Here is a 27,117-nt window from a genome sequence, read left to right as displayed (position 1 = left end):
AGATGGTATTTCTAGAGGTTCCACAAGCTACACAGGTTTTTTTTTTAAATATAATATAATAATGGAGATATCCCATCTCCTAGAACTGGAAGGGACCCTGAAAGGTCATCAAGTCCAGCCCCCTGCCTTCACTAGCAGGACCAAGTACTGATTTTGCCCCAGATTCCCAAGTGGCCCCCTCAAGGATTGAACTCACAACCCTGGGTTTAGCAGGCCAATGCTCAAACCACTGAGGCTATCCCTCCCCCTAATCATCTATATCTTCAGCTAAAAGAGATCAATGCAGAAGTGAGTTGCCATTGCTAGTTTAAATTGGATAACTGAGTTTATGGGCCAGCTGGTATCAACATACATAGTTCCACTGAGGAATTTGAGGTAGGGTCTTTATTATATGCTTTTATGGTACTTAGCATAACGTGACCCTAACCCATGATTGGCATACCTAAGCACCACTGCAAAATAAATATAATAATTGAACCAATGGAGCTATATCTATATCCACTGAATATAGGGCCCTGTATTACTTGGACTTGCCAGAGTGGAAGATTTGCCCAAGATTTTTTTTTGTTATATTCCTAATCATTCACCATTTATACAAGCTACCAGGCCCTTTAAATTTAAAAATGCATATATATGCTGGAAAGTACCGTGAGAGCTTTATTAGACCTCATACTCTGAAAAAAGCTAGTTCCAATGGAAGAAGACATCAGTTTCATAATGTGGACGCCAAAAGTGAAACAGCACTTTAAATTGACAACTAAAAAATTTCACATACTCAGCTTGAATTGGTTACCTAAAACCAGCTAAAGATTTAGGACAGCGATGAAAAGCTGAATGTGTTTAAAAGTTTATGTTACCAATAGAGCTGAGTGAAATTTTTTTGCCAAAAATTGCAGATTTGTGTCAACTGAAACTTTTCATAAATTTATGTTTGCCAAATTACTTCAGTCGAGGAATAAAAAAAATCCAAAAAAATGTAAACATGGTTCAACATTTTCTAAACCAAGCATTTCACCTTTTCAATTCAAAATAACTTCTTTGCTTTGAATATCAATTCTATTTTTTTCTTTTAAAAAAGAGGTAAAACCCTTCAAAAATGGAACAAAACATTTCATGTAATCTGAAACCACTTTTTTTCAACATTCAGGGTTTGCTGAAAATTTTGAAAAAAATTGTTTCAGATAGACCCAAAACACCTTTTTTTCAATTTTTTGGTTTGATCATTAAACTAAAAAATCAGATATTCACACAGCTCCAGTTACCAACTGCACACAGAGATGACTGCAGGATCAGGACTTCAGATATTTGTATCAACTCCTTGATGTGCAACTGACTTTTGTGTTCACGACACAATACTATTTAAAGGTAACTTTTCACAGGAAATGTGTCATTGGTTCAAGCTTGAACTTGTGGCCAAAACCAAATGCTTATGCATCATATAATTTGAGCCGCTACCTTGAGAAAAAAGTTTGATAATTAGGAGCAAAAGGGCTATTTTAGATATTGTCTCCATTTTATTTGCTGATTTCCATTGCTCTACTTGTGTAGGGAATATTTTTAAGTAGAGTCTATCAGAGGTTCAGTGCCAAAGGCAACCTTGTATTATTCACCAGTGTTCCCAGATGGCTTTTTAAGGACATAAGAGAAACTGAAGAGGCAATGAAATGTTAATTTATTCTGTCTAGAAGTAGACTAATGCAACCATTCCTTGGTCAACATAAGCTGGATGAGAATTTTAGGAATTCTGGTTAATTATTGTAATTTAGGGATCTATCTTTTCATTACTTACCCTCATCAGTTAGATTTACATTTTAAAAGAGAAAGGAAAACCCTTTAAAATATTGGATTTGAGGATTCTGAGGGAATGACCAGAACAGGTAATGATCAAGTGATGCATCCCCTGTTGCCCTTTCCCAGTTTCTGGAAAACAGAGGATAAGGACATTTCAGAGCATGGTTTTGCATCACTGCCCATCCTGACTAATAGCCATTGATGGACCTGTCTTCCATGGACTGATTTAGTTCTTTTTTTGAACCCCATTATAGCTTTGGCCATCATCCTTGGCAGAGCTCTTCTTTGTACCAAACCAGTGAGTTATTTCTCTCCACATTCGGCCCATCATTCAAAAATAACCACATATAATTGTTGTTATTATTTTTAATCTGGAGAAAAGGAAAGCAGTTTTGAAATAAAACAACATAGTGTGGAAAAAACATAAATTTGGAAATACACATTCATTTTACAATGAGAACAATTCATTACACCTCTCGAGTGCTTCATGAGTGTGGGAAAACTCCGCAGCTTCATCCAAACATTCCATAAATCTTATAGGCAGAGTAGGCAACTCCTATTTTCCTGAGAGAGTAAGCACTTGTTTGTAATTTTAGGACATTTGTAATACAGGCAAACCCAAATTAGCAGGATTTCAGATGCTCTGAAATTTAGATACCATGGTCAAGATTTTCAAACGGAATGTGTGACTACTTGAGTCATGCTGAAAAGAGTTTTCAGAGTAGATGTTCAGCATTTTCTGCAAATTAGGCTCCCTCTAAGTGTTTCAAATCAGGCAGCCAAAATCATTAGCTATTTTGGAAATCTTGGCCACCCTGAGTATGAAATCCACATAGAAGACAATTTTATCTGAAATTCCAATTATCAGATATGTTGGATCTCTGCCCATCAATTCCTGGAACATTTGGATAATTGGGATGTATCTGTCTGTAAATTGTAATTAACATTTTTAAATGGTTTTGAATGTCTATTAATGTCCCAAGTGACATTAGCCATTGCATCCCAGGTTTTTTTTTTAATATTCTCCCAGGTTCTACCATATTTTAGGGCCCTGGGATCCAAGTTACTGAACCAGCAGTTTGAGAGGCATATGGTACAATTCATTGACAAAGCCAATAAAAAATCAAAGCAAATGAAAAGAATTCCATATAATTCAGTGCAATGTATCTTAGATTCATATCTTCATATTCCAGTTTAATCTCTAAAAAAATATAATTCAGGAAAAATAAAGACTAATTCACAATTACAACCACTTTCACATCATGTCTGTTACTGCATTCCATTTCAGTGCCTTTCTTTATCAACACTGATATATGATGTAAAAATTATAGCAATGGTATAAAACAGGTAATATGTGCTTCTTAGTCCAAGTATGTAGAATCTACTTACATTAATAGTCAATTTTATCTTTGTTATTATACTATGTTATAAAAGTACAAATTCATACAATATAAACTATTTTCCAGAAAGAAGCTGTTATACCTCCACTCTGTGCCCTTTAATGTATTATAAAAATCAACCTTTCATTGCACATTATCACAGAGTATGAGATTTATTGGTTCCGTGGAATCACTATATCAAGTCTATATTACTGCATGGTCAAAATCCTGGTTACTTAATCTTCTTCTGAATTGACTAGCTATCATTTACTATAGGTGAGCATATTTTGTATGTTAACTCTATTTTACTATTTGAAAAGTTAGACGGAGACAGAATGAGAGAGGCCTACATTCACTGTGTTTCTCATGTTCTGAGTCAAAGTTGTTCATTGATGATGCAATTTAATAGATGCTTTTTATAGCATTTTATAAAATGTGGAAATATTTGCATATTGCATCGGATCACATAAATCCCATAAGAAGTTATGGGACACAGTCTCAGTATGAACCAGTGTTTTGAACATTAGCACTAATGACAGCACTAGGATTAATCCCCACTAGACACGGCAGTGGTACGAGGGCTCAGAGGTATAGAATGCATAGGTATGAGTACAATATTAAAATCCTTTACTGAAGCAAAACAACAGAATTTTCCATAAGAAAAATATCTGCTCATAATTCTTCACTTCATTCTTGTTCTCCCTCGTTGTGCACAAATGGTTAAAATATTTGAGTGTATATTTCCCTGAATTCTTTCTGCTTTCATTGGATAAGGAATTACATTCATTTTCCATTTCTCTTAGCATACCAAATCATAATATACATGATAAGAGTTTGTTGCCCACGAACTTCCATAGACTGCAGATGGAAAACAAAGAGCTTTTGTCTTTATCTCATCTGATTTAAATGTGAAATATTAAGCATCTCCTTAATTCCCCTCTAGTGAAGTCATCGAATGTAAAAAAATTTAGATGCTGCGGCCGGGAAATGAGGGCAGATAGGGAAAAAAAGGTCCAGGTGAATGTATGAAAAGCCACAAATAGTGCACAATACCAGATTGCCACAAGGCAGAACATTCTAGTAAGTACTGGAAACCATTAGTGCCTTAACGTTCCGCGTGGGGCTGCAAAGCAGCCTCAAAACTGCTCTATCCTACATCAGCTGATCAGGGCTACCAGGTTCTGCTAACTGGGAATCACAGGAGCACATTGGGAGCTCTGAACCATCCTGCCAATGTGACATGGATACAAGGGGCCTGGAGAAGAGGGGAGTCACAGGAGTTCTCTATGCAATTTCTAAACCCCTATGCACACTGGCAGAATTCCCAGCTGGCCAATTAAATCAACTTTCTAAATACCGTAGCTGAGAATTTGGCCCAATGTCTGTCAACATGCCAGTCATGCCTGATTTCCTGTCAAATAATACTGCTTTGTGAAGTGTAGCACTGTATAAGCTTTTCATATGGCGTTAGTTGAATTAGATGGATAAAAATTCTAACTAAGAATGCATCACAAACTGAAAGTGTAGTACAAACATAAATTGTAGGCAGAAATAAACATAGGAAAGAAAACATCTCCACAATCCCTGGCAGAGGAACCTTATGATTGTCTTTAGTCTCCAGAGCTATCTTTTTTATTTTTTTAATCAATTCTAGGGGGACAACAACAACAACAAAAATCTTGCAATCAACAGTCAGGGAGCTTTTTGCACCAGTAAATAGATTATGTTCCGAGTGCTAATATTTTGAAAGTTGCAATGAGGAGGTGCTCTTAAAGAATCCAGAATAAAAGCTGAACCAACTGCTTAACTACAGTCCTTCCCACAGCTCACTCCAAATGTGGCAGATTGACTAGGTCTTTGGAATCTGATTACACCACCACATTCAGCTCTCTCAGGTTAGTGCCTCAGAACATCATCTTGGATACCTATAGTGACTCCATAATAAAGACACAGTAAAAGCCACCTAAGTGCGTTACGTTAAATACACTAGTGAATCTGTAAAGAACCTCCTTCCCAAGAGACTGTTTCAAAACAATACCACTTTAACTCTGAGGGCTTGTCTTCATTACGGGGGTAAGTCAACCTAAGTTATGCTACTCCAGCTATGTAAATAACATAGCCGGAGTCAACGTAGTTTAGGTCGACTTACCCCAGTGTCTTCACTGTGCTGCGTTGATGGGAGAAGCTCTCCTGTCAACTTCCCTTGCTCTTCTTGGAAAGGTGGAGTACCGGGGTTGACCGGAGAGTGCTCTGCCATCAATATAGTGGGTCTTCACTAGACCCGCTAAATCAATCCCTGCTGCATCATTTGCAGCAGCATCGATCCATAGTGAAGATCAGCCCTGAGTTCTGCCTATCAAACAATGCACGATAATGACAGATAAAGAGGCCTTAACACCATTCTAAAACAAGATAAGCTTCCCAACCATTGTGTAACATCATTTAAAAATATTAAAGGCAGCAAGCACTTAAAAAAACAACAACAAAGAACAGGCGCTTATTTCATTTTTAAAAGCCTTGTTGGGGAAAAACAACAGAGAAAAAGTAGCTTAAACAAAATTCTTTTTTTTACCAACAGATAGCTGAATAAGCATGAAACTGTACTTACACATGAAAAAAAAATTCTGTTCAATACCTGTGTTCTAACTATATTTCTTAAATTAAGCCTCTGTTCTGATTCCAGGCCTGTGTATTTCCAAGATTAAAGGATTTACATTAATACATTCCAACATTTTAATAAGCATCATGATTGTACCAAATTACAGTATACCACATATACATACACTTATACTCTGTCCTGTGCTTTGTGTAGTACTGTCCAAAGAATCTGAAAGGTTCCTGCTAACTTTTAAAAAGTTGGTCCTACCTTTATTAATTAAGCAGAATATAAATAACTAATACTCCTTACAAAATGTTTTAGAAAACGTTATCATTAAGCCAGCTTCTGTCAAAATTACTAATAAGTATTTACACTTGATTATGTCCACCCACTTTGTGGACTAAACAATGGGAGCCTTCAATATGATTTATTCCCATATGGAGAATACTTAATGAGACACATTGAAATAACCTATTACACTGATGACGTGATGACATCTTGTAACCCTGCATGAGCACCAAAATAATTGTTATAGGTGCGGCTGGTAGCACCACCTATTATTGTGTTCACAACGCTTCCTATTAGAAGACCCTGTTTTCAATTGCTTATAACTTTGCCAAATTTTTACCATTGGACTGAACATTTCCAGGCTGGGTGTTTTCCTCAGTCTGAGTATTATTAATTATTGTTAGTATTACTATTATTGGAAATTTTCAGTGAAAATGGTTCAATCGTTTCTGAGAATAAGGCTAGGGAAAAATACATTATTTTGCCTATTTTCACAACATTTTCACAATGTGTAATTGAGAAGATCTAGCACCCTCAGGGAGCTGAAATTTTGCAGAGGAGTGGCCTTTGCATCAGAGACGGGCCTTTTGCCATCCCCATGAAAATTTGTCCGAATTTGGCCAAGTTATAAGCCTTTAAAAAAAAATCGCAGTTTGCACATGCTCAGAAGAGACGGCCAACATTTTAACAGATTAAAAACCTCACCGATTTTCCTTGCAATTGCAGACAGCTCTGGGATGCCCTGGTCATGTTGGGACTGAGACCCTCATCTGAGAGGAGGGACCCTGTGCTCTCAATGCCCTCTCTGCTGGCCCCAGGCAGTGTAGAGGAGGAATCTGCCCAATTTGAATGCAGAGGGGGCATTCCCAAACCTGGGGAGGGGCACAAGGAGTAGATTGGTACCAGGAGCCTGGGGCTAGATACCGGGAACAGACAAGGAGCATGTGGAGAGACTAGGACTGGTGAAGGAAGGAGATGAACTGAAATCCAGTGAGGCAGAGGGAAGGAGGTGGGGGGAAGGGGAGACAGATGTGTATCATTATGATGCAACATGATGGAATTTGCTTTTTCGCTTTGCTATTTGAAAGACGTAGGAAATAACACACACAAAAATACGATGTTAAAAGAACATTAAGGCTGCAAAGTCAATCACTCCAATTTAGGAAATGCCAGATTTAAAGTTTCCTACAGAAACTTGTTACCCCTTGTGCACATGCATGACGTAACAGTCTTTAATTACATAATCACACACTGTTTTTCCACAGTACTCCTGCCTTATTCAGTGCACAGAATGAACAAGCTCTGGGGATGAACCAGGGCTGTGTAGTGAAGGAGGCTGCTGTCTGTAGGAACCCTGCAGGGGATTGTGAGGGGGGAAAGGATGGTTTCATGGTTAAAGCAGTTGGATACTGTCCTGGAGAACTAGATTTTATCCCTGCCTCTGACACAAAGTTCCTTTGTGGTGCTGGGCAAATCATTTCAACCAAACTTTTCACAGGTGGCCACTAACTAATTTTCTGGGTGCCTGACTTGAGACCCTGTGGTCTGTCTTGCAGAAGTGTTAAGCACTTACAGAAGCAACAGAAGTCAATGAAGCCATGCTTTAAACATACAAAGTGATATATGCTAAGTATGCTGCAAAATCAGACCCCAGACCTCTGAAATTGGACTTTGCTTTCCACTCCTAAACTGGCAGGAACTAGTAGTGCAGTGCTAGAAAGAATGTGCCTTCAGAGCAAAGGGAATGCCACTCAGGCAACCACCTATCCAAGTTAAGGTCTGATCCTGGGAACCCTGAAGTCCCACTGAGAGTTAAAGGAACTTAACTTCTTCCACCTCACATAACTGGACCTTGAAAGAGCGACATTAACATATTTTAGAGGTAGTCACTTCCAGTTATCCTTAGCTCAAAGGATGATAGCCCACAATACAAGGCTTTGAGCATGGGCCCATCTCTTATAATTGTTCCCTTGAAAATGTGTCTAAGCCCAAACTTAGTGCTCTCTCTCTCTCTAAAATGAGTTACAGATTTTAAGACCAGAAGGTACCATATTATGGTCATCTAGTCTGACCTCCTGCATAACACAGGTCATAGAATTTCATCAAACTCTTACAGTTGGAAGGAAAATATGTAGTTTATGATATTTAACTATCTCCATGTATTTTTCCCTATAAGTTTACACCCTTCTCTAGATTTCCTAGTGCATCCTGCTTTCTCTATATCCGTCTCTTAGACAGTATGTTGATGACCACCTTCATGCTTATGGGCAGGGATTGAAAAGGGGATCTCCAGAGATAAAAACATGAGTCTTTACAGCTTGAGCGAATGGGCTTGCAAGTCATATTTCTTTGTCCAATAAATAATGGCTTTGGAATCCCAGACAATTAGGCTAAGATTTTTCACACCAAATTCCCTGTAAAATGAATGATAAATTAATATTATAATAATGGGCATTCTTCAAATGCATGAAATAATAATGATTAAAGTGGGTACAAAAACATATGGAAGAACTACTCCTAGGGGAAAAAATGTAGTTAACTGAGAGACTGATCTGTTCCCCATGCATTGCTGCAGTGCCCTTCTTACAGCTCCTTAGATTTGAACAAGTCCTAGAAACTGTGATAATGGGCAGAGGGCAGGTGAAGCAGTCAAGTGTATGGTAAATTCATTCTGGAATTTATCACATGGGTATCATCTCCATCTATGTGAGTGAGGATGGTACCATGTATAGAAATTAGTATATGCACAATAATTGAAAAATAAAGGCACTATACAAGCCATATGTTTATTTGTGTATACTATACAGCAAAAAGGGCTTGTTTTTCTTGGGTGATAAAAGCAATTCACTGCCCCTTGTGAAGTTAGTGCTGAAATTCCAGCTTCGATGTCCTTGTTATTTATCTGATTTGATTATATTTTAGTTCTTTATGGACTCACTAAAATATGCACTCATAAAATCATGTTAGCCTTTTATTATCAACTGCTTTACCACACAACTATTGCAAGCCTTAGGATTTCTGGTCCTGGTGAGTAGGTTCTCTAGCAATCAATGTATTTGTTATGCTGGGTTTGGCAATCGATGCTCATGAAAAGGTAACAGATTTTTTTTAGTATCCTTCAAGGAGTTTGCAAACATACTGCATTTTTAAAAAGGGCATTGCCTTTATTTCAACACAATACCAGAAGGAATTTAGTTTGAGTAAACTATTACAAACACCTTTTCTTACCTGATGTGGAACAAGTGGCTGAGAGAAAGATTCTATATTAGAAATTCACTGAATATTTATGGCTTTATCTTGCTATCAATTCCCTGAATCTAGCAGACTACATGTAAAAAACATTGGCAGGAGATGGCCCGCAGTACCTTTTCAAAGGTGCAAAAATTACCTGTGAGCGCTCACTTACACCTCTAAAATCAGACAAGTTAGTGTCTAGTAACCCATCAAGCCTATGCCCCTGCAGGTGCAGGGGATCAGCCCTAGGTAGACACATACTATAACGGTGTTATTTGCAGTAGAATACTTCAAGGTCTGTGACTTTAAAACTGGTTATGGTCTAACATCACTGGAGGAAGGCGGAAAGGAAAGTTAGTCAGGAATAATGCAGTTGTAACAAATGACACAGTCTTCTCAAAAAAATCTCAATGTATACAATATTGGAAATGACACAGATTAGATTAATGGGAGATTGGGAGATTTTACATTTTAGACCCAGAAGAGGCTACTAGTCCCTTCTGGAAGGAGGAGGTGTTGATCTATATTTTAGGCCCCTTTATTGGAGCCTGATTCTGTACCACTGAAGTCAATAAGTGCTTTACCATTGACTTCAATGGGAGCAGGATCAGGCTTGTGGGGATCAGTAACCCAAGGAAGAACTCGCGCTAACCTCACAGCTGGGAGATTGCTCCTCCTCAGGAAATACAATACAAATCTAGTGCACACAATAAATTGTTAAATATTGTTGGAAAATACAGAACACACAGTTCATATGAAGCATTTCCAACTGGTTAGAAACCACGGTGATGGGTGCTATTGGAAACCCGATGATAGAGAAGATGTACTATGGCAGAAGAAAATGGTGCCATGCCATCTCTTTAGAGTCGGTGTGGCAAGTCAAATTGCTCACCTGCCCTCCAGTGGACAGATCCCTCCATATTAGAAGCACCTAGTATTAGCTGAAAGGTAGAGAGTAAACCCTTTCCTGCGTTGTTAATGTATGATGAAATGTAACAAAAGCAAAGTTGCATGCACTCTATATTAAATCATTGCAGCTATAGAAGTATTTTTTGAAGAACAATATGTGGGGAAATAAAGACTCGGAGTTGTGATAAAACTCCCTGTTTTCACTTTGGGAACATGCTCTTGTTAAACAGTACTGACACAAAGTTGCACCCTTTGGACAAATTTGCAATTTTCCCCAAGTGAAATTTTTCTACATTCAAACAGAAATGTGGTTGTTTTCATTATAAACTGAAATGCCTCCTTTTTATTTTCACGGACAAATTTGAGGCAACAATAAACTATTTAGGATCCCAGACAGCAACTACTTTTTCAGTCTGGAAGTCCCAGTGACGTCTGATCATTTTTTCTTGCAGCTCTAATTCCACACTCATCATTCTTAAAACTGTGTTTCTCTATATGCTCTAAATTTTATTGTATGGCGTTATAATAATCTATGGATTTAAAGCCCTAAGTCCCAGTAAACTTTGGTCCCATCAGTCGCCTGTTTTGCAAAATTAAATGACTAGCATTCCAGTTGTCCTGTGTGCACTCACATTCACCCCAGCAGCGCAGGGAGGTACAACTGTACTTGCTCCACCCATCAATAACTCCATGCTATGCAGTGGTAGAGGTATTACTGTTTCCCTCAGACCGATTCCATTAGGGGAATACTGCTTTATGTTTCAGACAAGAGACCTGCTTAATCTATTTGGGTTGTGCTAGGTTCTCTGGTGGGGTGGGAACTGTAGGTGGCTTGCACTACTATGATTGCACTGCTGTGAGTCCACAGCCTGGGTCCTGCCAATGAAACAATCAAGCCCTATATCTTAAGAAATTCCCTAGGATTTTTAGGTTTTGATTCTCATTTACATTAGGGTCCCTTATACCATTCTGGGAGTGAAGGGAGCCCGTATAGTGGATGCCAATATAAAGGTTGACAGTTTTGTTAACCAGGGTAGTACTACTAGTTCCATAAGATTAGGCACTTCATTTCATAAATATAAACATTCAAAATGTTTTTGGTCAACTCCGTCGACTAATTCAAATCTTTCTGAATCCTCCGAAGTGTTAAAAACAAAAACCCCAAACGCTTTTCACTGAAATTAAAATTCTCCTTTTCTGGTGCAGAAACAGGATAATCAAAGGTTCTTAACTCTCCCAGAACCTAAGCAACATTCATACTATATGCATCACCCACAGGAGTAAGGATGGTCTCAGAATGTTGGACTCTACCTGCAAGATATTGAGTGCCTCCTCCTTAGTCCTGCGTGCCCTGAACACCAATAGAATAAACCCACATCCTTCAATTTCCTCTCCCCAGACATAAAGGGGAAAGAACAAAGATGAGTTTGTTGTGGAGGTGTAGCAAATCTGGGTATTGGAGGACTTAAGGGTGAACCAATGAATTTTAGGGTACTGCAGTCATGATTTGTTGAGGTGCTGAGCATTCACAGCTCCGAGATACTTACAACCGTGGGTGTTCCTCACCTCTGAAAAGCAGGCCCTTAGCATTTTGCAGCAAGTGTTCAGCACTTTGCAAGATTGAGCCCTTAGTCATAAAAATATATTTTACATATAAAAATACAGCAGATTTCCTTCTAAAAATCAAATCTTGAGTGTTATTCCCCTCTGAATATGTTTTTATACATTCTCAAAGAGACATCTGGGATTTACCGTGAACAGTGCAAAAGACTGTTTTATAGTTATAAGAACACACACTGTAGTACCTTTAAACACCGATTGAAAAAAAAAACAGTTGAAAAAACTTTCAATCTCAAAGAAATTCTGGTCCGACTCGAACTTTTGCTTAGTGAATTGTAAACAAACTTCTTAGAATGCTGAGAGTTTTGTCATTTCTTTCCAGCAAAGGCAGTCTCAAACACATCAAGTCCTGTTTTGAAGTAAACCTGAGCTGAATTGATGCTGTTCAGCACCTTTGACAAGGCTGCTTGAAGGGTCTCATTTGACTGATGTAGCTTGCAGTGCTCCAGTGCCTCTAGTAGTACTGAAAATTGGCTCATCTTTTCATCCAGCCTGTAAAGAATGTTTCTAAAAGAGAACAATGGAAAATGGTAAACGCTTTACTCAAACAGATGAAAACAATTACTTCATCACAAATCATCAAGGATCCCTCCAAGTACCAGCTACGCTTTACAAATGATACATAGCAAACCTAGCCTGCAGCACACTGAAAAGATGTGTACATATTTATTCTGGTTTTCAAAAGTGCACCTGTCCATCGCTCTAGGTGCATGTACCCGAAAAACATTTACAAAGCCTATGCAAGAACACCCAGACTCTTCCTTGCCCACTCAGTCATTCAGAGATTCAACTGAACTCACATACTTAGGCCCATAATACCCTTCTTGAAGTATCTCATGTTCTCAGCAGGATTGCTTTTATTCCCCCTTTTAAAAGATTTTAGTTATTACTGGGGAACCTATATATGAAAGAAATATTTTCTTTCCTCTCTGCTCCTGTTGCCTATTTCCCACTTTAATGTCATAGTAGGGAGAAATCCTGGTCACACTGAAGACAATGCAAAACTCTCACTAACTTCAGCAGGAACATTATTTCACCCATAGTCCTCTGTGACATCATCACCAGTGCAACCATCATTAATACTGCAGACTAAAGTCAGAGAATACACTAAAGCAGGGATCAGCAACCTTCGGCACGCGGGAAGCGGGAACCTTTGCGGGAAGCAGCATGGGCCGAGGGATGTGCTGGCTCCCGCTTCCCGCAGCCCCCTCTGGCCTGGAACGGCCGAACCTGTGGACGCTCCAGGTAAACAAACCGTCACGGCCTGTCAGTGGATTTCCCTGATGGGCCATGTGCCAAAGGTTGCCGATTCCTGCACTAAAAGAATAGCAAAACTCTTACAAAACAAAGACTTGTGTTTTCAGGCAACATCCTTAGGAATTAACAAAAAATAACCAAAGAGAAATACAGACAACATAAGAGATGAGCAGAATTATTTATATAGGACCCAATCCTGAAGTTGCTATTGCAGGAGGAAAACCTACCACCAGATTCTTTGGGAACTTTGTCTGTGTAAGGTGTTGCAGGATTGAAATTAAAGCTATTCAATGGTTTTCATGAGACTTCTGTAGGTCTTTAAAAGCAGTAATCTAAATGCAGTAGTAAATGCAGTAATCATTATACCAATTAGATAATCATGTAAATATCATAAAACTCTACCCTAGGGGCGCCTTTGATTGCAAACCGAAGTGTGTGACGTTTCAGTTAAAAAGGCCATAAGTGATTCTTGAGCAGGACTTTATCCAGAAAAACATAGGGAGGAAGAAATTCCATAGCACGAACACAAAAACAGTAACAAAGAAAGCAGGACAGCCGAGACACTACATTAGTAACTTAATTACAAGACAGGCCCAGTGGCAACTCCAAATTAGTAATAAAACTGCCAGGGATATTCATCTGGAAGATAGAAGACTACAAAAGAGTATCTGTTGCAGATTACTATCAGAGTCTTCTAATTACCAGTCTACAAGAGGGAGTGGTAATGAAGTGGCAGGATAAATGGCAACTCAGAACAGCCACTTATGCTCAGTAGTGTTTTGTGTATAGCAGCGTGTAACAAAATGCTATGAATAAAGAGCGACATTTTCCAAGTATATGAAACAGCTCAGATCTTTAAAAATGGATTTCTTACTAGCCTTACCTATTTCTAATCCGTTTGCTCTTACAGGGAGTATTAAATACCCAAACAATAATTAGCATGGTGCTGTAGGAATGATAATCTTTGTATCCTCCAACAGGATAGCACCTAGCATATTTTGAGTGCTATACCAAAAAAATAATCATTATCAACATGTGTGTGTTTGGGGGGGGGGGGAGTGAACAGCACGAGTAAAACAGGGCAGTGCCCACTTCAAAGATCTGTTTAACATGATTCTGTTACATGTGAACATGATGTACCATAAATTCAACGGTGACTGGATTATGCTGCCTGTAGTCACATGACTATTGTGTAGTATAATGAGTGAAATCGGTGCATGCTGATAGCCAGAGAGGTTTTTTTTAAGGTGAGTTGAGGGAGCACTGCCAGCCTTGCACTGGGTCCCAGAGCAGTCATGCCCTCAGGGAAATTATGGGTGAATGAGTTATGTGGCATACCATACTGCTCCTTGAGGGCTGGATCCTACTTCCTCTGAAGTCCAGGCTTCCACATTGACTTCAAAGGGAGTAGGATCAAGTTCTTTCAGAGGATATGTGCATGCCCCCCTTATGTAGTGTTCACGACATACATGCTGGGGAGACTGGATGCCTGGTCATACTCTCAAACCATCAAGCCATACAACCTTGTGGGCAGTGGCCAGCACAGAAGCTAGTCACCTTCCTTCTTGACAGGTATGTTGCAGTCCTGTCTGGCACCGGGGGGAGGTGGGAAGAAGCAGCTCATTGGATGCTCTCTCCCCACTAAAGCATCCTTTACATGAAACAGAGGAAAATAACATTGATAATTGAAAATTATTTCAACAATGGCTTTTTTTTTAAAGGCTAAATTATTCCAAGCAATGAAACATAACCATGGCATTAAGGGATAAATTTTAAACTGTTGAAGACAATGGGAGTTCTCATTGACTTTGGTAGAGCCAGAAGTTCATCCTAAGTACCTAAATGCTTTGGCACTGTAGTCTGGATTTAGGTACCTAGATAAAGCTATAGGGCCAGATCTTCAACTTGTGTAAATCTTTATATGTCAGCTGAAATCAATGGAGCTATGACAATTCACATCAGCCACAGATCTTGCCCATAGAGAAGAGATGGCAACCTAAAGATGGCAAGATTTTGAGGTCAATTAGAAAGTGCATTTTAGAGGTATATAGGGACCTCTCTCTACCACATCCACCTTGAGTATTAAAATTTACTGTAAACAAGCCACATGTATAAAACAGATTGTTTATCTTTATGAACATCTACTGGGATCTTAACACATTTTCACTCTGCTGCAGTGATTCCAATGGCAGGTTGGTTACAGGCTACTATTTAAGTAGGGCTGTTGATTAATCGCAGTTAACTCACGCGATTAATTAAAAAAATCCACTGTGATTAAAAACATTTATTGTGATTAATCACACTATTAAATAATAAAATACCAATTGAAATTAATTAAATAGTTTAATATTAATATTTAATAATAAAATTAAATATTTTTTCTACATTTTCAAATATATGGATTTCTATTACAACACAGAATATAAAGTGTACAGTTCTCACTTTATATTATTTTTGATTACAAATATTTCCACTATAAAAATTATAAACAAAAGAAACAGTATTTTTCAATTCACCTCATACAAGTACTGTAGTGCAACCTCTTTATCGTGAAAGTGTAACTTACAAATGTAGCTTTTTTTTTGTTAAATAACTGCATTCATAAACAAAACAATGCAAAACTTTAGAGCCTACAAGTCCACTCAGTCCTACTTCTTATTCAGCCAATTGCTAAGACAAATAAGTTTGTTTACATTTATGGGAGATACTGCTGCCTGCTTCTTATTTACAATGTCACCTGAAAGTGAGAATAGGCATTCGCATGGCACTTTTGTAGCAGCGTTGCAAAGTATTTACGTGCCAGATATACTAAACATTCATATGCCCCTCCATGCTTCCATGCTGATGATGCTCGTTAAAAAAGAAATGCATTAATTAAATTTGTGATTGAACTCCTTGGGGAAGACTTGTATGTCTTCTGTTCTACCCACATTCTGCCATATGTTTCATAGAATCATAGAATATCAGGGTTGGAAGGGACCTCAGGAGATCATCTAGTCCAACCCCCTGCTCAAAGCCGGACTAATCCTCAGACATCTGCCCCGATCCCTAAATGGCCTCCTCAAGGATTGAACTCACAACCTTGGGTTTAGCAGGGCAATACTCAAACTACTGAGCTATTGCTCCCCCATGTTATAGCACTCTCTGATGATGACCCAGCACATGTTCATTTTAAGGACACTTTCACAGCAGATTTGACAAAATGCAAAATGCAATGTGAGATTTCTAAGTATAGATACAGCACTCCACCCAAGATTTAAGAATCTGAAGTACCTCCAAAATCTGAGAGGGATGAGGCATGGAGCATGCTTTCAGATGTCTTAAGGGAGCAACAGTCGGATGAGGAAACTACAGAACCCCAACCACCAAAAAAGAAACTCAACCTTCTGCTGGTGGCATCTGACTCAGAGAATGAAAATGAACATGTGTTGGTCTGCTCTGCTTTGGATTGTTATCGAGCAGAATCCATCATCAGCATGGACGCATGTCCTTTGGAATGGTTGTTGAAGCATGAAGGGACATATGAATCTTTAGCGCATCTGGCACGTAAATATCTTGTGACGCAAGCTACAACAATGCCATGCGAATGCCTGTTCTCACTTTAGGTGACACTGTAAACAAGATGTGTGAGCATTATCTCCTGCAAATTGTAACCAAACTTGTTTGTCTGAGCAATTGGCAGAAGTAGGACTGAGTGGACTTGTAGGTTCTAACATTTTACACTGTTTTATTTTTTAATAAAGTTATTTTTTGTACCTAATTCTAAATTTGTAAGTTCAACTTTCACGATAAAGAGATTGCACTACAGTATGTGTATTAGGTGAATTGAAATATACTCTTTCTTTTGTTTTTTACAGTGCAAATATTTGTAATCAAAAATAAATATAAAGTGAGCACAATACACTTTGTATTCTGTGTTGTAATTGAAATCAATATATTTGAAAATGTAGAAAACATCAAAAATATTTAAATAAATGGTATTCTATTATTGTTTAACCGTGCGATTAATCACAATTAATTTTTTAATCGCTTTACAGCCCTATATTTAAGACAAATACTCTTAACTGACCAGAGTACAAATCAACATGTAATGAGGCATATTTAGTTGTCTGGTGAATGTAAGAGACAGGAGAGCTTTCATCATCATGTAAAAGAAGATCTTAACTTCTGCAATAATAATATAATTTAGGAACAGTTGATCTATTGCACAGTATGGTGGAAGCTTTTTGTGATATATGACAATACTTTAAAAGCATAAGAAGCAACATTACAAGTATCTTTTAAAAAAAATTCTTCTATGGATTCTCACCAGGATCTTATTTTTCCAATTACTTATCTCTGCATTGCAAACCATACCACCTTTTTTTTGCTGCATATAACGAATTCTCTCTTTATGAATCCTTACAAAGAGTCAGTGAATAGTATTTCATTTTTGTATCTCCAAGTTTCATCAAATGAAAAAATGGCTATAATGTTACTCAGTTTTTGTATTTTCATGTATTTTCCAGTCAGTAAAAAGTGTTTTAATTAAAAATTACAACTGCTTTGAAAAATACCTCGCCATTTCACTTGCATGCATTAATATTGATATACAATTGCTATACATAGACCCATACCCAAGACACCTACATTTACTCTATGTAATTCAATCACTAAAACATTCTGTAACTGAAATCGTTTTTGTAGCCTACACTTTTAAAACAACATTAATTCCACCCTCTTGCCTAATCATTTAAATATCTTCCTTCATCTTTAATTATTTTGATCTTAAAAATATAATTCATATAGTCAGTCTGACCCACACAAAACACAGTGAGACTACTAAAAGGAAAGTGTAATACATTATTGATGACACTAATGAAATTACAACACACATCACTCATCTTAATGGGTCTGTTTCAATGACACATCACAGTGACCTGAAAAGTACAGCACCAAACTAGGACACCTAATTAATAACTCCAGACAGTACTACTGAAAGAGATAAAGCGTCTTCATATAACTGACAAATCAGTCTTCATAAACGAAGGCAAAGGGGCATATAAAATGAATTTTAAAAGAAAGGAATCTATAGTCCTTACAATGAGTCATTTCCATGTCTGCAAGCATGCCTGTCGCTGATGGAAGTAATAACTTTGTATTCTAATGTTGATTTTCATTATCACAACTGGGCATGGAATGTCACTCGTTACACAACTGAAATTAACAGGCATTATACCTCATGCCAGGAAATTTCTCAGTGATAAATCACACTCGATAATAAGTCATGTCTTTCAAAACAGACTAAGCTGTGTATATTATACCATAATATAGGGACCAATATATATCCCCAAACTATTTTAGAAGTTATACTGAAGCAATGGGACTGTTAAAAGTAGATGACTGTATTTACCTTGTCACTGAAAGAAATTATTTTATTTGGGAGACAAGCATTTACATAAGTAACATACAAACACATGAGGTGAATTATTGTTCCGTTCACATATATCTTCTATCCTAAGGGTTCAGGTTTGGATTTTGCTGACCAAAAGTAATTACTAAATCATTGGAATGTGACAGAAAGCAAAAGGTCCCACATGAGTTCAGTTCGCATTGTCTCAATGGGATCACACTAAAATCACTTATGGGAAGTGCAATGAGTATCTCTGTTCTACTTATAATCAAATGTGCTGTGACTAGAGCTGTTTCAATACTCTCACAAATTCATTTTATGTATCTCTGAATGATTTGTACTTATGCTCTGGAAAAATAAAAACCAACAAGTGATTTCTGACATTCTTTTTTATTTCCCCTCTCATCATCATGAAAATTTTCAGTTCTGAATACACCTAAAGGCAGGGAGCTTGTCCACTTTCATGTTTGCAAAACACCTAATGCATTGCTGTGTTATGTAAACAAATAAATTATTATAATAAATATTCACATGCTGAGATTTTTAGATTCATGGGGTCTGGATTTATTACAGGATCTAGAGCACTATATATTCACTAGCACTAGATTTGCATGAGATTTTAAAAATGTGTTATACTAGCTTGTACCTATGAAAACTTTATAAGGTTGGTGGAGATGAAGGTTCCCCCTCTTCCTTTTCTACACACCCACTTATCTTTCCTACCTCAGTCCTTTGCCTCTTCTTTTTTCTTTTCTTCCTTTCACCCTACAAATAGTTTATTCTGAAGTGGTATGACTATGGTATTGTCCAATGGTATGATGATGACAAAAGAGAAGCATATTGCAAAATTCTGCTCCAGGGTGTATAATTTTTGTTGATCAGTAAAAATATCATTAGCTTTCTCATCATCATCATCATCAAGATGGATGAGTAAGTTTTTATTCCTGGGCTGGTAAACTGTCATGAAATATTTGCAAGGCTGATTAAAGGTAAGAGGCCCTTCCCCCCTTTTTTACTTCTTCCCTGTCTTCTTGTCCTATTCGCCAATTCATTTGCATACTGCATTCTTAGTGGATGAAATGTGTCCATTTACAAACTAATCACATACTCTATACTCCATACTCTCTGGAAAGCCACACTGTATTCAAGTATAACTAATGAGCACTTCTATGCATAAATAATAATACCTTTCTCTTACATAGTGCTTTCCCTAAACAGATCTCAACATGCTTTACAAAGGAGGTAAGTATCATTATCCCCATTATAAAAAGTTGTAGGGTCAGATTTCACTCACAAAATTCTACTAAGTGGATTGCAAGAATGTAAATGAGGGCAGAATTTACTTGCAAGGCCAAATTCTCCATGTATGTACACCAGTGTAATTAGGCCAAACTACACTGATGTCAGTGGTGATTCATTGGTGTAAACCTAGTCAAAGAGAAAGCAGGATAAGATCCATTGTGGTTCGCTCAAGATAAAAAGTCAAATCTTGACTACTCAGCAGAGTTGAGGATTTGGACCTTCAGGTTAGAGCTGAGCAAATAACTGATTTTTTCAGTTTGGTGGCCAAACCAGAATATCCAGAAAAAAAATAATTCATTTTGAACAGAAACTGAACTTTTCTGGTTATTCTTACTGAAACAAACACTCCCCTAACCAATTTGAACTGACATTTCATTGAAAACCCTTTTGAAATTAAATGTCAAAATGATTCATTTAGGCAATGTCAAAATGAACCAGTTCAGTTTTTTTGAGGGAAAAAAAAATCTGTTTCATTTTTTTGGGGGAAGAGGGGGATGAATTATTTGCTTAATTCAATTCAATTAGAGAATATTTTCAGTCATCCTAAAACTTCATTTTTGGGTGAATTTTATTATTTGACCAAAAAAGTTTGGCCAGCTTTACTTATAATAATGGAGATATCCCATCTCCTAGAACTGGAAGGGACCTTGAAAGGTCATCAAGTCCAGCCCCCTGCCTTCACTAGCAGGACCAAGTACTGATTTTGCCCCAGATTCCCAAGTGGCCCCCTCAAGGATTGAACTCACAACCCTGGGTTTAGCAGGCCAATGCTCAAACCACTGAGCTATCCCTCCCCACTTATATTTATCAAAGAAAAGGAAGCTGGACATATGATTCTTTCTTTAATTGTTAATGACAAAATACCAGCATTCACATGTTTAGAGTATATAACAAATCATTCTAGCCTTGTGCATAGACAAAGCTAGCACAATTACCATCATAAAACTAACAGAATGTAAGTCTTGATTTTCTGTTAATAAGACACTGATCTGTAATTCCTTAGAAAAGATTTCAAACAGAAGAGTGTATCCATAACAACATGCAGCCACACAGTTTAACTTTCAGCACATAAAATAGTAATTGCTTTTTTCTTTGACATTTTTATATTTTCATGGTTTATAACAGCAAAAATGGCCTCTAGCATTTCCTGACAGTTAATCACTGATTCAGTTATGGGCCCAGTAAGATGTACCTCTTCAAGCCAGGCTGGCATCAACTAGCGGGAAATGTTCTCCCTGATGGACATTCAATGAATTGTATTAGCATCTGTATCCCCAATTCTGCACCTTGTACTGCACAGGACTTCACTGGAGCTCTATGTAGGGATAGGGGTCCACCGACATGGAACAAAATGATGTATTGGGATCTAAGATTGTACTGTTTTTCCATAAATATTGAAATGCCAACAACTTTTCTGAGAGCTGCAACATTTTTAAGCTTTCATAAGGGGAGTAACATTAAATCTCAATTTTTTAAATTTAATTACAGATAAATAATCCTCACAGCAATCCCTGAATATCAGGTGAGACACAGATTGGTGCACACCTGGTATAGAAAAAACACCTACATTTTTATACAATACTCCAATGTGTTCTTTAGAATTCAGTTCTGCTCTTATCAAAGTAACTCCTGTATCCCCTGATTTTGATCTCACTCCCATAGTTTTTCCACTGAACTCAATAGGGTCGTTCCTGATTTACTGTGGGGTAAAGGAAATCAGAATGAGGCCCACTGACTTCAGGAGTGCAGATTCAGGTCCTGGTTCAGTACAGCAGAATCAGAGCGTAAAGGGAAGTATCAGGAAGGCAAATGGTCTTCAGGAGTCACAAATGGATGCTTTTCACTGTTAAAGAACAGTCCTATATAATGTATAAGGCATGATTCCTTGTAGGGTTTTATAGAAATTAATTAAATAGGTTTCTCTAGAAATGAGTGTAAAAACCCATACAAAGTACCACATCTTTTCTAAAGAATTTTAAAGCCAGCTTCTGGAACTGAATAGAAAGTGATATACCTCCTACAGAAATGTATAGGTTGCTTAAAAAATTCTATAGGATTTTTCCATAGGTGCTTGGACAGTGGATTTGTACCTTTGAGAGTGATTAAGGCATATTGTTTAAAAATTAAAACTAACAACTGTATCTTAAAATATGCTATTTGCTGGAAACATATGGGTCAATGGTGTAAAATATGCTTTCTGTTATTTGTTGAATGATATTTAAAATACAGCTCTAATTACCTCCACCAGTAGCAATAAATCTGAGTACGTTCCTCGCTGGTAGATTTATGTTATGCTATTACTTTGCACATGAGAACAGCATATGTTAATGTTGAACAATATGAAGACTTTTTTTTGTTACAAGGATGTCTCAGCCTGGGATATTGATTCAAAATTGTTGTGCTACCAGTTGAAGAAACTGAGTGTGGGTGAGCTCTGAATGTTTTCCGAATGGTGCCCACCTTATGTTCAGCAGCTGCTGCAGAATTTAGGAAAACAGGTAAGACAAATGGTGATTCCCAGTGGGGAAAAAATTCTAACTCAAAAAGTAGGAGGCAGCATCCAGTAGTTAAAAGTAGTACACCCCGGGAGTCAGGTGTCCTGGGTTCTATTTCCAACTCTTCCACTGAACACTTCTACCTTTTCTGCATTAGTAGTGAGAATTCTACCATTTTCAACTTGTAATGGACCAATACTATTAAGATTCTTTTTGTTTCCAATATACTTATTTCTTATTGTCCTTAACTTTGCTGGCCATAGATTTCTCCTTGAGTCCTTTTGCTTCCCTTATCAAGCTTCTAAAATTTCTAGCTTCTGATTTATATTCATTACTATCAACTTCCCTTTTCTTCCATTTGTTTTATACTAATTTTTATAGCTGCCTTCATCTCCTCTTTAAACCAGGTCAGTTGTTAACAATATGAGCTTCTTCCTCAACTGTGGGATTGTGTCTTTTTGGACATCCAGTAAAGTTTTCCTAAATAACTCCCAATTATCATTCACATGTTTCTAATGAAATTCTTCCTCCCAGCAAATCTGGCTCTTAATTGTTTTTAGTTTTGTGCAACTGGCCCTTTTAAAGCAGCAATTATATATATCACTGGTCTAGACTTTAATCTGTTTTCACATTTAAATGTAATCAAGTCATGATCATGGTAACCTAAGTTACCATTAATTTTTAGTTCTATAATCAGTTCCTCATTGCTCTTCATCTATCAAGACATAGTTTAATATAGGAGTCCCCCATGTTGGGATGCAACACTTTTTGAGTTAGGAAATTGTCATCTATAATACTTAATAATTCCAAGCATGTTTTAGTATTGGCAGCATGAGAACTCAAGCATGTGTCACTCAGATTGAATTTTCCCATGATTACACAGCTGTTTTCCTTCACATTATAGATAGGTGCATAAAGAATTGGTCATCTTGTTCCCTAGTGCGATTTGGTGGTCTGTAGCAGACAGCAACTAATAGCCCATCTTGTGCGTTATCTGTTAGGACATTGAACCATAAGCATTCACAATCATTTTCTTATGAGTTATCAGTGACCGGAAACAGGTAATGCCATTTTTAGCATAGAGTGCTAATCCTCTTCCCATTTTGCCCACTTGATCCTTCGTAAATAGGTTATAACCATTGGTTTTAACTTTCCAATAATGAGAAACACCCCACCAGGTTTAAGTAATGCCAGCTAGATGAAATTTATGCTCATAAATGAGCAATTCCAATTTATAGTTTGTTACCCAGGCTCCTAGCATTGGTGTATAGGCAATTAAAGAATTTCTTCTCTTTGTGTCCTTTGGTTCCTTGATTAATTTTGTTCTCAACAGCTCAATTTTATGCTAATGGTGTACTCATATCTTCCCTCTTTTTACCTCCCCTTTTGTTATTAGTGTATCACCCTCCTGCCTACTCAAGCCAGCCTGCCCCCAAGACAATTAGTCCCCCTTCTACGAAGATGGAAGCCATCCAACCTACACAGCCATCTCTCCCCATAGAAGGTGGACCAGTGTTTCACAAAACCAAAACCTTCCACCCTACATCACTTACCTAGCCAGTGCTGCACGTCCAGAATCTTCTGCCTTCTGTCTTCCTTTACTTGTGGGACAGGAAGGATCTCAGAGGAGATCGCTTGGACATACTTCTTCCTCAGCACGCTTCAGAGTTCCCTGAAGTAATCTACTATCTGGGAGATATCTGACAATGCAGTGTCATTAGTGCTAATATGAATCATCACCAACGGAGTCTTTCCTGTTGATTTCAAAAGCCTATTCAATCAGAGTGACGTCTCAGGTCTTGGCTCCAGGAAGGCAGCACATTGCCCGGTTGTCCATCTATCCCTTGCAGAATCTTGTTTTGATTCTACTGAGTACTAAATCCCCAAAAAGGATCATCTATCTTCCTTGGACATTTGGAGAATCGTTTGTGGAGAAGCGTGATTTTCTTACAGGTCTGCCATTCACAGATGTGTCCCCTATATATCTCCATTCCCTTGGACCAGCTGAGACTTGGTAAGTATCTTCCACAGTTTCCACATAGAGGACCTGGTATTGACTGGAAACTTCTAGCTGTGTGGAATTCCCCCTGGTCCTCTTCTCTCTGGTGGCCAAAAGCTTGCCCCTCATCTATCTCCAGCCCGGCAGAATGCCACCATAACCTCTTGCCTTTAGCGGTTACGAACCGCTAGGTCTCCTCTCCGAATTCTTCTTTTTCCAAATTCTTGAGCTCCTTTCTTCTTTGAACCAGAGATACTGGTGATTTCTCAACCTGGATGCCCAGGAATTCCTCAGCTTCTCTGCTCCTCAGGAGCATCTCTACTTTTTCTTCCAATCCAAGAATCTTCTCCTCCAGCACTGCCACCAAACTTGCACTTCAAGCACAGGAAGTCCCTTCTAGCTTCAGACAGGAAAGAAAACATGGCACATCCGCTGCAGTTCACCCCCACTGTTCCACTCCAATTTAAAAGCCACTTATAAAAGTTAAGTATCAGAATCTGTGTTAGTCTGAATCTGTAAAAAGCAACAGAGGGTCCTGTGGCACCTTTGAGACGAACAGAAGTATTGGAGCATAAGCTTTCGTGGGTAAGAACCTCACTTCTTCAGATGCAAGTCACTTGCATCTGAAGAAGTGAGGTTCTTACCCACGAAAGCTTATGCTCCAATACTTCTGTTCGTCTCAAAGGTGCCACAGGACCCTCTGTTGCTTTATAAAAGTTAGTTTCTTTCCATTTTTCTTACAATATTCAGCCATGTACTAATGATAATCTACATTAATACATTGCAAATTACGAGATCCCATTGTCAACCACTTGACATTGAAATCTGAATCTGTCAAAGGGAGATACAATAATAGTATGCACTCTGCTGTTACCATAATTGTAGCTATATTTGTCTAAAGTTCAAACATGTTCTTACAGCTAAATTAATTCTCTATTTAGCTTACCATACTTAATAAAGCAAATCAAATCCAGAAGTGCAGAGCAGATAAGAATATACAAGCAAACCTTTGCTGAATATGCTAGAATAATACAACAGACAAGGTGGGTGAGGTAATATCTTTTATTGGACCAACTTCTGTTTGTGGAAGAGAAGCTGTCAGGCATCACAGAGCTCTTCTTCAGTTCTGGAAAAGGTAACCAGAGTGTCACAACTAAAGACAAGGTCGGACAGACTGTTAAGCCTAATGGGTTAACACGTTGCAAGAATCAACGTAAAATGAAGTGGGCAATTGCAGAAGATGACCTTCACTGGCAGTGCCACCTAGTGGTCAGGCAGGGCTCCTTTCTTCTACAATACCATCCTGTGGGTTTGGTCACTTCTTTTGGGCTCAGCTGTTCGGCCAGGTCACACATTCTAGTCCACCCCTTTCAGGGTAAACATAAAGGAAAGTCCAATAATGGAGACGTCTTTTGGTGCCCAGGAGGGCTTCAGGACTTTCTCCTTATCTCTGGGACTTCCGTCTGGACCCTTGTGTATTCAGGGTTTTCCCCAGCTGGATTCTCTGCCAAGGGGACTCCTATTATTGTCCCACCTTCAGGTGTTGGTAGGGGAGCCTGGGTCCACCCACTCCACTGGGCTTCGATCCAGGGCCAAATGGTGGGCAGCTATATTCTGCACCTTGGGGTGCTAAAGAACTGCCTCCCTGAAACACTTCTTATACCCGAGTGCCGCCTCTTTCCCCCCTGCAGGGTAAATTAAAGAACTGAACTGAAAATGAAGTTTCTGACCTTCCCAAACAATTACCAGGCTCTCTAGGCTTGGTCAAGTAGGTGTGATCAGGTCTCAGGCAACAAGGGCTCCTCAGCTGTTATTTCCCCATTGTTCAGGCTTGTTCCCTTCCACTGCTTTCCCCATTTTGAGCCTCTCTGCTTCCCCTTTTAAGCTACACCTCCAGCACGTACAGGCTTGCGGTGCGGTGGCCTGGGCCCAGAGCTGCTCATTATCACTGTTCTCCAGTGTGGGGTTTCAACATCCCATCACAAGCAATTGACACCTCTGCAGTCATAGGACAACGGAGGGTTAGTATGTTACAATTCGTTGGCATGAGCCATAAACCAGTTTCTCTTTTGAGACCATGATTTTCAGTATCTAGCAGTTATGAATTTAAGTTCCTGTGCTTGTCTTTTGAAGCTGTTGTGCAGGTTTCCTTTGAGGATAGGGACAGAGGTCAGATATGAAGGGATCATTTTGTGAAAAGGGTTTGCCCCCCAGGTAATATGATGTTTTTGTCTTCTTTCATTTTTCTGTGTGAGTTCATTCGAGAGTGTAGTGATTTTCCGGTTTCACCCACATAGTTGTTGTTGGAGCATTTGAGGTGAACCTCATCTAGTGCACAAAGCGATCCTAAATATTACAAAAGATATTACCTCACCCACGTTGTGTGTCTCATGTTCTGGTGCCAGCACAGCTATAATACCACTGCAAAGAGTCATGCTAGGAAGAGACAAGATGGTGAGTGTTTTTATGGGAAACACAGAATGTCAGGCTAGTCTAAGTTTATCACATCATCAAGGCATATCCCTGTATTGGGAGACAGTGCAGAGCCACATTCAAAAGGAGGAGCTTGAGAAGAAACTTTGCCTCAGGCTACCCTACAGGCATGGGTGTTGCACAAGCTGCACCAGCCTTTAGTAACTTTCTTCTTCCTGTGCAGAGTTAGGAGCCGGGCCATGGCTCCAAATCTTCACTTGCCACTGCTAAGGCAATGTGTGCCCCAGTGGCCCGTGGATGGAACACTCCCTTTGCTCCTGCTGCAGTTGTCTCTGGCCCTAGTGCTGATGCTCAATGGTGGCAGAAGGCACTTTTCCTTTGGGGACAGCTGAGCCTTTGCATAAAAATTAAAGGCCAGG

At 38.5% G+C, this 27,117-nt stretch overlaps 1 protein-coding gene across 6 annotated transcripts in view; it reads right to left on the bottom strand.

The window, feature by feature from the left end:
• Nucleotides 1-2,142: 2,142 nt before the first annotated feature.
• Nucleotides 2,143-27,117, bottom strand: part of NAALADL2 (N-acetylated alpha-linked acidic dipeptidase like 2) — an 899,698-nt gene continuing 874,723 nt past the window's right edge. For all 6 annotated transcript variants that reach the window (XM_054039851.1, XM_054039853.1, XM_054039852.1 and 3 more), the window contains one exon: nucleotides 2,143-12,327. In XM_054039851.1, coding sequence (XP_053895826.1) covers nucleotides 12,129-12,327 — 199 coding nt within the window. In that variant the 3' untranslated portion in view covers nucleotides 2,143-12,128. The remainder of the gene's footprint in view (nucleotides 12,328-27,117) is intronic.

The sequence above is a fragment of the Malaclemys terrapin genome, chromosome 9, assembly GCF_027887155.1.
Source record: "Malaclemys terrapin pileata isolate rMalTer1 chromosome 9, rMalTer1.hap1, whole genome shotgun sequence".
Taxonomy (NCBI): domain Eukaryota; kingdom Metazoa; phylum Chordata; order Testudines; family Emydidae; genus Malaclemys; species Malaclemys terrapin.
Note: the sequence above shows the minus strand (reverse complement) of the source record. Positions and strands in the feature narration are given on the sequence as shown.